This window comes from Ostrea edulis, chromosome 5 (assembly GCF_947568905.1).
Source record: "Ostrea edulis chromosome 5, xbOstEdul1.1, whole genome shotgun sequence".
Classification (NCBI taxonomy): domain Eukaryota; kingdom Metazoa; phylum Mollusca; class Bivalvia; order Ostreida; family Ostreidae; genus Ostrea; species Ostrea edulis.
Window position 1 is genome coordinate 47,774,697 of NC_079168.1, and position 10,225 is coordinate 47,784,921.

Here is a 10,225-nt window from a genome sequence, read left to right on the forward strand (position 1 = left end):
CTTTTAAAAAATTTGACATTTGTCATAACTTCTAAATGGTAAATTTATATTAGAGCTTTCATATTGCAAATGAGCATTTCTTGTGACTTAAGAAATGCAACTTATAATTCTTTGTTTGATGCACGTATCAACGAAACATTGGACGGAAAACTTCATCAATGCGCATACCGCATTGATGAAAAAGTTTTCCGTCCAATGTTTCGTTTGATACATGCATCAAACAAAGAATTATAAGTTGCATTTCTTATCATTTAATTATGTTTTTAAGATAGAAAAACAAATAGTTTCTCCCATCAAAAAGCTTGAATTAACGTTTCTGAAATGGCGCGTAGGAATTCATATAGGCAAGAATGAAAACAACAACAAAACGGCATGGCTGTGCGTTCAGGTCAGGAACAGTTATTGTGCAGATTTAAATGGATTATATGCCATATTAAAGGTGCAATGGTTAAAAGCTGAATTAAATATAAAGGAAGATAACAAGTGGTGACTGGATTTATGCTGCATCGTGTTGGAGGAGACGTTGAACACTGGTTGTGTCGTTGGAATGGTGGAATGCAATTCGGCTCCATTTCAATATCGAGGAAAAAGTTCAAAACGCACTCGTTGACTGAGCCCCATATAACGCAGTTCAATTTCATTGATATTTACAAGATCAGAAGTCGCCACTTGCTCCGTCATGTTATCGATCTCGTAAAGCAGACGATTCATACCGGGAACTCGTGTAATCTGCATGTCTACTTCTACCCAAACTCCCCGTCGAGGCCTCATTACGTCACAGTGCCTACGAATAGACCTCTCCTATGTGACGCACCACAATATACAGATTTGTATATTGTGAGTCCGCGATTATCACGCAGACAAATTACACTAAAGAAGTAGTTCGCAGTTAAAAGTCTGAAGTTATTAATATTAAAAGCATTAATATAAAAGTATGGATTTTATTTTAAACATAAAATGATCAAAAGATCATTAAAAAGTAGGGATACTCTGTTCAAATTATTGTGTAAAGTAATGAATTTGATGTTTACGTTCTTGTTTTGAAAGTTGGTTACGTTTGACATTATGTTTTTTCGTCATTCTACAGTGACGTCACAGTATACGCGGCCTAAGAAATCGCTATCCCATAATGCCTAAGTGGAAGAGTTTGGTTTGTGAGCAAACGAACTCTGGTGGAAGTTTGACTTCTACCAGTAAGTGGTCTACGTCATCAAGTTCACTATTCTGCCACGTCATCGCCTATGTATGTTGTTTCTTTAAATTAATTTGTATTTTATTCATATCTTTAGTTGTGCTTATTTTTGATAGCAATGAAAAACAAAAATCAAACGCATTTCGTTATATAAATGCTTGTGTGGAAAATCCCGTTCTATAAATAGCACTAAAATTAGAACGGGGAAGACACATTCCAGAGAAAAGTAGTCCCTCGTGCTTAGTGCAGATGAACTCCGAACGAAATTTTGACAGAGAAATCAAACGAATTTTTCAACCAATCAGCATCGTTGATAGGTTATCACTTTAAAAGTTATGAAATGATAAGATCTGAACTACTGGTACCAAGATATTTGTCCTTGTGACATTGGCCATCTATAGAATTGGCCATTATCGGGAGCATTTGTGTTTCACAAACACATCTTGTTTTTCATATTTTCATGATGGAAGTGCAAGGTAACTTGAACAGGTATTAGTCCATTTGACTAATAATTTTGATCTGTGCAACATGATTTCTGCTGTTTATATGCCTGGCTTTAAACGGGATTTACTATCATACAACAATGTCTGTACATCTGTCCATCCTTCCGTTATGGGTTTTCTGGTTTTATTTTCATTACTCCGTCAGATATCAAGTTGAAACCTGCCATGTAACTTCTTTGTGGGTCACTCTAGATCAAGTTGCAATTTTGATCCATTCCAGCCTCTCTTGCAGGAGTTTTGTCACTTTATTTGAAGTTTAATGTTTATAATGGAGGATACACAATTTGTCCGTCTTGCTCCTCTCAGTTTTCAAGCGAGGACCTTTTTATTTTATAGAATATTTGTATGGATATTGAGGAGAATTTTGATTTTCTTCAATTTTTGATAAAATAAAAGGTTGTTCAACTTTGTCAGTTTTGAGGTAATATTACATAGAGTATTCATGATTTATGGAGCGCCAAATTAATATAAACTCAAATGATTGAAGATATCTTCAATTATTTGAAGATATCATCAATTCAATTATTGCTCTCTTATATTGAATTAATGCACGCATTAAATCAATTATTGCTCTCATCAAATGAATTAATGCGCGCTTCAATTCAATTAATGTGCGCATCAATTGAATTAATGAGAGCAATAATTGATTCATTGCGCACATTAATTCAATTATTGCTCTCTTCAATACGCCGGTTTCGAGATACGTCCGAGTTATTTCCCTTCGAGAACTCTCGTACATAGTAAGGCGTGAAAGAATTTGTTTACACGCGGGAGTGGGACAGTTATTCATCACAGCATAAGTGAATGTACTCAGTAAGTTTCTCATACGCTCTTTGATAACCCGAATTCGACTGATACACAAACTAAGTAAGTGATAAGTATTTAGGGAGTAATTAATTACATAGAATTCTTATCCTATCACGTTATTTCGCTGGTCATAAGTACCATATCCAAGATATTTCTTGCAAATATGACATTGTTTGTATGTTTCCACTTCGGTAAACATTTCTTTCGATAGCATTTTGTATTTCCCACATTTACATATTTAAAGAGAAGCCGCTTTTAATACATTTCATCGTCTTTCTCGTTGGCTGTATATCCACTCTGTCCCACTTAGGCATTCAAAGTTCCACTAAATGCACCTCCTATACAGAAGAGTTTTCGTATCTTGAAACGAGCATCAATTTAGTAGAAATATTGCTCGCAATAATTAATTTGGAACTCGGTATAAATAATTTGATGATCTTTTTAATTCAATTGAAGATATCTTTAAATCATTTACAATGCTTTTGTATATGGAGCGCCAAATTAACATAAACTCAAATAATTGAAGATATCTTCAATTATTTAAAGATATCATCAATTCATTTTATGCCCGCAACAATTGAATTAAAGATATCTTAAAATAATTAATGATATCTTCAATTCTGAATTATTGCGCACATTAATTGAATTGATGATAGCATTAATTCTTCAGCTGAATTGATGCTCGCTTTAATTGAATTAATGATCTCTTCAAATGAATTAATGATATCAACAATTGAATTAATGCGCGCTACAATTCAATTGAAGAGAGCAATAATTGATATAATGTGCACATTAAATCAATTGATGAGAGCAATAATTGAATTGATGCGCACATTAATTCATTTGATGAGAGCAACAGTTGATTTAATGCGTGCAGTAATTCAATTATTGCTCTCTTCAATTGAATTAATGATATCATTAATTCATTTGAAGAGAACAATAATTCTTTTAGAGAGAGCAACTATATAATTAAAGATATCTTCAATTCAACATATCCACAATTGAATTAATGATATCTTTAATTAAATTGTTGCTCTCTTTAAAAGAATTGATGCGCGTATTAATTCCTTATACAAAAGCACTGTAAATGAATTCAGTTGAATTAAAGAGATAATCAAATTATTTATACCGAGCTCTAAATTAATTATTGCAGCAATATTTCTACTAAATTGATGCTCTCATCAAATGAATTGAAGAGAGCAATAATTGAATTAATGCGCGCATCAAATCTATTATTACTCTCATTAATTGAATTAATGCGCGCATCAATTGAATTGAAGAGAGCAATAATTGAATTAATGCACGCATCAAATCAATTATTGCTCTCATTAATTCAATTGATGCGCGCATTAATTCAATTGATGAGAGCAATAATTGAATTGAAGCGCGCATTAATACATTTGATGAGAGCAATAATTGATTTAATGCGCACATTAATACAATTAAAGAGAGCAATAATAGAATTGATGATATCTTCAAATAAAGTTTATGTTAATTTGGCGCTCCATATTTGTATAAGGAGTTAATGCCCGTATCAATTCTTTAAAGTGAGCAACAATTCAATTGTGGATATGTTGAAATGAAGATATCTTTAATTATATAGTTGCTCTCTCTAAAAGAATTATTGCTCTCTTCAAATGAATTAATGATATCATTAATTCAATTGAAGAAAGCAATAATTGAATTAATGCGCGCATTAAATAAACTATTGCTCTCATCAAATGAATTAATGCGCGCATCAATTCAATTATTGCTCTCATCAATTGATTTAATGTGCGCATTATATCAATTATTGCTTTCTTCAATTGAATTATAGAGCGCATCAATTCAATTGTTGATAGCATCAATTTATTTGAAGAGATCATTAATTCGATTAAAGCACGCATTAATTCAGCTGAAGAATTAATGCTATCATAAATTCAATTAATGCGCGCAATAATTCAGAATTGAAGATATCATTAATTATTTGAGTTTATGTTAATTTGGCGCTCCATAATGATTTGTCCATTAACTACTCCCACAATCTTCAAGTGAGGACATTCTTCACAGTGTTTGTATGGGTATTGAAGACGTGGCAAGGATTTTGATTTGCTTCATTTTTTTAAAAGAAAATTACACGTTTTAACAGTAAACTTAGTCAGTTTTGAGGGAATACCGGTATTACAAAGTGAGTACATGGGTTGTCCATTTAACTCTTGTTTGAAAAAAGTACAGGTTGTCAATTGGGGGGGGGGGGGATTTTTGCACAGAGCATTAGGTTTGTCTATCTACCTTCTGTCCTAGTTTTTAAGCTAGGACCTTTTATTCATACAATTGCAAAAGAAAGAATATCGCTAGCCTTGATGATGGCTGATCTAACCCTCACTAAAGTTCTACAACTCGTGGCTTAAGAAAAACACCATACATAATGGGAGAATTAATGTGGATTAAAAGGTGTGATCTAGGCATGTCTACAGTGTGAAATTTTATTTCAACCAGGCCTGGCAATAATATTTATAATTCACATCTCCACACTACCGGGCCTGGACATAATAATGAGCCGTTCCTAGCAAAGAGGTCCCTTTATAGGTATATTAATTGGTGCTAAAGTGCGACTTATAGAGAACATCCCTCAAAATATTAGAGCAAGGTTGATTCTCATTAAAATATTACAGTCAAACAAAGCTGACAAACAACTCGTGGTTGGTAATTATGACTTTTTACTTTACGAGTATGCAAAATTGTCTTTTCATTATCATATTTTTTTTTTTTTTATTTTTTTTTTAAATGTTGGATAAGATGAGGGTCTTTTTTTGCTAGAAACTGCTCAAACTACCGAGACTTATAGTTACCCTTACTGGGAATTATAATTAACACCTCCATCCAATTCTTTATTTACTCAAAATATGATTACTGGTAGATGGCGTACAAAAGGTTAAGCATGTAGGCAAGTGACAGAAAAGGTTTGCCACTTGTACCAATTGCAAGATCAATATTTACCTAATGTTTATTAGTTATTACTAATAATGATGTTCACTTCTTGGGAATAATTCATTTAGGAAGAGTTCCAACAGGGAAAGCAGTGTGTGGAAGTTCAGAGGTAAGTGCATGTCCGATGTTAAAAAGAAAATAAAACCATTTCATAAAATGATGTGTTATTAAAACAGTTCAATAATTATTATTTACAAAATAAACATCGTTAGAAGTTCAATACAAAATTTAAGATGAAAATACCCGTATTCTTCAATTCGATACTTAATTATATTTATTACTTAACTAAATACATGTATATTGTCATCATTTTCATTCGTATGTTGACTCGATATATAACAGTGAACCCGAAATAAAGGATACCACAGTCCTCCATATCTTTTTAGTATTAAGTATTGGATATTTTATTGAACATTGATGTTAACGGCAACTCACTAACAAATGGGATGACTTCATGCAGCTTCTCTGGCGTCAACTTTCCATATTTATGTAAAGATATTCAATTATCACCTGCACTTTGTCTCTTAACTGATTCGATACACTTTAGCATGTTCTACGTATGATAAATTTTTAAACAAAGTTTTTAACAAATAAGCTTTGTTTATTGTTTGCTTATTTCTTTGTTTTGCACCTCATCGAGAATTTCTCACCTCAACTGTAGGTGAACTCCACAACTTTAGACCTACATGTATGCTTAGTGTGGAGCGCTATTGCAGAGAGAATTCCTTTACGTAATAACGGTTGCCGTGACACGGGACTTCCGTTTTTAAGGTCGTATCCGAAAGACCTGTTACTCTTTTAATTGCCGAGTGCTTGGCAAAGGAACAATCACTGCTTATGTGTACATCTCAAGTTTCACACGGCCATGGCACAATTGGGGATCGAACGCACGACCTTCCGGTCACGTAGTAAACGTTAGTTCGTTGTACCATTGAGCTAAGGGCTTTCATCAGTTTCGCTGAAAGTAAACATTCCGCAAATTCTATCGTCGTAATCGTCCAATTTAAAATATAAAATCTGTCTTTAGGTCGAATGTTTTCTGATACTAAGTGATAGACCGTTCTTTACATACTGATTTTCACTGCGGATTCCCCCATTTATGTGATTAAAATAGCTGTCTCATGGCGGATGTGACCGGTCAACATGGTATGCTTACTCCTCTCAGGCACCTGATCCCACCCATGGTGTTTTCAGGGATCTATGTTTCCCTACTTTTAATTTTGTTCTTTTTAAAGATCAATAAAATGGAGTGACCGTTATCTTCATTCTTTCGTGTAGATGTAGGGGGTACAGAATGTACATGTATCCCTATAAAATTCCGTTTTCCAATATATTTGCTGTATCCATGTTTGTAATAAACAAGTTTTACAGTATTCGTACGGTATGATGATCATTTGTAAGATGTTTAAAACAATGTCATTTCAGTTTCAGACATTTCCACTTTCAGTGCTGTGCTGCGTTGAGGATTTATACACATCGATTTCACAGAAACTACCAAAGGCAAACATGAATGAAGTGGCAAGCCAAGGCTGTTCACAAAATACTTCCTTAAACTGTCCCCTTCATGATGAACAACAGAACCATGATTCGATACCTGTCATCTTATTAACATTCCTCATTGGAATTCTGACACTTCTGTTCAACAGTGGTGTATTAGTTCTTATTGTCAAGGAAAAGAAGATAAGACTTAACCCGTACCACTTCGTTGTTCTTATGTTGTGTGTGAGTGATTTTCTTGTAGGACTGGGGGCCACTTTGAGTATTCTCCGCCGTACCATTCCAGTTTTTCAGATGAGCAAAGTTTTTGCGATATTCAACACTCTTTTAATGATAACAGGGCTCTATCTGTCGCTCTACCACACATTTTTGATTAGCTTACAAAGGTTTTTTGTAATATGCAAAGAAAAATGGAACTCGTATATTTTTTGTGAAAATCGGAAGTACTTTGTATGCATCGGTGGTTCGATCGTCATATTTATAATCAACTGTGTCCTTATTTCGCCGCCAATGGGTGAATTTGGCCCACCTGTTAATGTAAACATATTGTCATTTGTCTATAATGGTCATTATGCGGTATACTCAATATACATAAGGTTTTTTACCCTGTTTCTACTATCGTCTACAGTGATTCTATACCTAGTTACAATGGCATATGTGCACAGAACATACAGGAAAATTAGTCCCATTGTTGACTCCAACGCGTTACGTGTAATTAAAATCAACGTTCAAACAATTGAGTCACATCCCTCTGTAAAGGCATGCACGCCACCTTCTGTACAAGATCAAGTCAACGTCGGTCCAGGAAGATCGCGCGTCGAACATTCTAATCAGATGGATACACTTAGACGTAAAAAGGTCGTCAGTACATTACAGCTAGTGGGTCTGCTGATCACGGTCCATCTGATTTTTACAGGACCTCTTCTTATAACACTGTCTTGGATTGATACTATATCTTCTAGAACCAGGGGTATATTATTATGTTCCCCAAACAAAGTTTGGGAACATATTGTTTTTACTCTGTTTCTTATTATTATTATTATTATTATTATTATTATTATTCTTTTTCTCCGGTACTTTTTTGTCCGGTAGTGTTCTCAGAAACTACAAAAGGGATCGATATGAAACTTTCCAGGATGATAGTATAGCGTTTGTAGATGTGCATAGTGATAGTCATTTTGTTTGCACGTGCATGCACGCGCGCGCACGTGCATTGCAATTTTGGTACAAAAAATGGAAAATCAGAATATTGAAGGAAGCGATATAAAACCTAAATAGGATGATAGTATATCATTTGTACATATGAAAAATAATAGTTATTTTGCCAGCACGCGCACGCATGCGCGTGCACGCGCATTACAAAATTTGTACGCTAACTTTGGAATCAGTCTAACTTTTTTGTTGTTCATTGAAATGGCTTGAAATTCATATCATAGGTAGATATTGAGACCCTTAACTGATATGCATGGTCAAAATTACCAATTTGCACGCGCATGCACGTGCGCTTCATTTTGATTGGATAATGCTAAAACGTTTGTAACTATCTTATTTATAAAGCGAATGAGATGATATTCACAGCATATGTAGACAATATGTGTATCTATATGTTGGTGGAACAAAAAATGCCAACGCACACGCGCATGCGCGTGCAACGTTTTTTAAATGTTCAATTTTTAAAGGACGATAACGTTTTTGTTTTTCATCAAATTCTATTCATATTAGGGGTTTAGATGTATCTTGGTACTCCTTACAAATTGCTGTGGTTAGAATTACTGCTCATCACGTGCATGCACGTGTGCTGATTTCTGATTGGACGATTTTAAAATCGCTATAACTTCCTTATATTTGGTGGAAACGTTATGAAATTCATACTGTGGGTATATGATACAAATGCCTGTTGAACGACATCAACAAAAATTCGGAATCATACACGCGTGCGCGTGTATGCACGTGCAACGCTTTCTTTCATTTCTTGGTACTGAAATGACCATATTGAACGTACTACATGTAATTAAAGGCTAAAATAAAATGATTTTTTCCTATAGATTCACAAGGACATCATTTTTTAATTGGGGGAGGTTTGGGGAACATCTGTAACGGTCCCCGTTACAATTAGAACTAGTTTGGTTTGTTTTGCATAAATTCAATGTTGAATCCATTCATATATGTGTGGAAACTGGTAGATATCAGGGGGATTGTCAAATCAGCACTATGTTGTTACAAAACATAGACCTTTGGTATATCCAAGGGTCCGTGTTTCCTCGACAACTCTCCATTTTTGTATTCTTTTTAGGAGTTATGAGATTGATCATTGTTCGTTATCTTCACGTTTTATAGATATGCATACCAAATAGAAATCGGCAGACATTGTCCGATTTTACTACTTTTAGAATTGACTGAATTTAAGTGTTCTGAATGCGAAAGTAGTAGATGAATATCAACGAAAGTGTCCATTATCAAACAGAGTGTCAGATTCAGGTTAGAATTTTAGAATATCTAAAATGTTTTTGAGATGTTGTTTCTTGTGCGTCATAATGTTGTGTGATTGTTTGTTAAATAAAGATAGAAAAACTTTACGAGTACTGTCAGTTTGATATTACATTATGCTATTAGAAAAAGAAGATTTTAAGAGGGTGTCCATTATGATACCATGCAGAGGTCGGCACATGCTATCTCTCAGATTTTCATGAAACTTTGTGCACAGGTTCCTACTGACCCCAATATTAAATTTGCCAAATAGAAAGTTTCTATTATGTTTAGTTTGGGTTCGACATGAAAAAAAACAAAAAAAACCATAGAGTTAAAGTAGTGGTCATCATTTGATTATCTTTGTCAGCTGCAAAGTGTTTCTGTGAAATGACTGTCAATAGATCTAGATTGAAATGGAGCTATGAGTTCTGCAATTCTCCTTATTACTAACTACAAGTCTTTTGTCTGTAGTAATTCTGCATTCCCTTGAATAACTCTTCCCATTTGGACTCACCTGAGATCTAAAAAACAAAAAACTTGTGGGAATAAATGAAAATAAAATAGCACTGTAAGCAATGCCCTGATAAAGTCAAGATCATATGTTTGATATATCATGGTCACAAGGTCAAAGGTCATGGTATAAAATAAATTTTGGTCATTAGGCATTTCATGTGAAAGAAACTAACGCAATACCTTATCCCTCAAGGTATAACAGACCTGGTAATGATGAATGTTTATCAAAAGTAGATCAACATGTTCAAAGTCAGAAGTTCAGAAGTAAAGCTCT

The 10,225-nt window shown here is 34.1% G+C and overlaps 1 protein-coding gene across 1 annotated transcript; it reads left to right on the plus strand.

Annotated features, from left to right (window-relative positions):
- Nucleotides 1-4,253: 4,253 nt before the first annotated feature.
- On the plus strand, nucleotides 4,254-9,808 carry LOC130054550 (uncharacterized). The gene is made up of 2 exons (XM_056164641.1): nucleotides 4,254-5,581; nucleotides 6,920-9,808. The coding sequence occupies exon 2, from the start codon at nucleotides 6,979-6,981 to the stop codon at nucleotides 8,059-8,061; it is 1,083 nt and encodes a 360-aa protein (XP_056020616.1). The 5' UTR covers nucleotides 4,254-5,581; nucleotides 6,920-6,978; the 3' UTR covers nucleotides 8,062-9,808.
- The last annotated feature ends 417 nt before the right edge of the window (nucleotides 9,809-10,225 follow it).

What these genes read in the sequence shown, in the direction of transcription:
- LOC130054550 (XM_056164641.1), top strand. Translation starts at nt 6,979, where the DNA reads ATGAATGAAGTGGCAAGCCAAGGCTGTTCACAAAATACTTCCTTAAAC.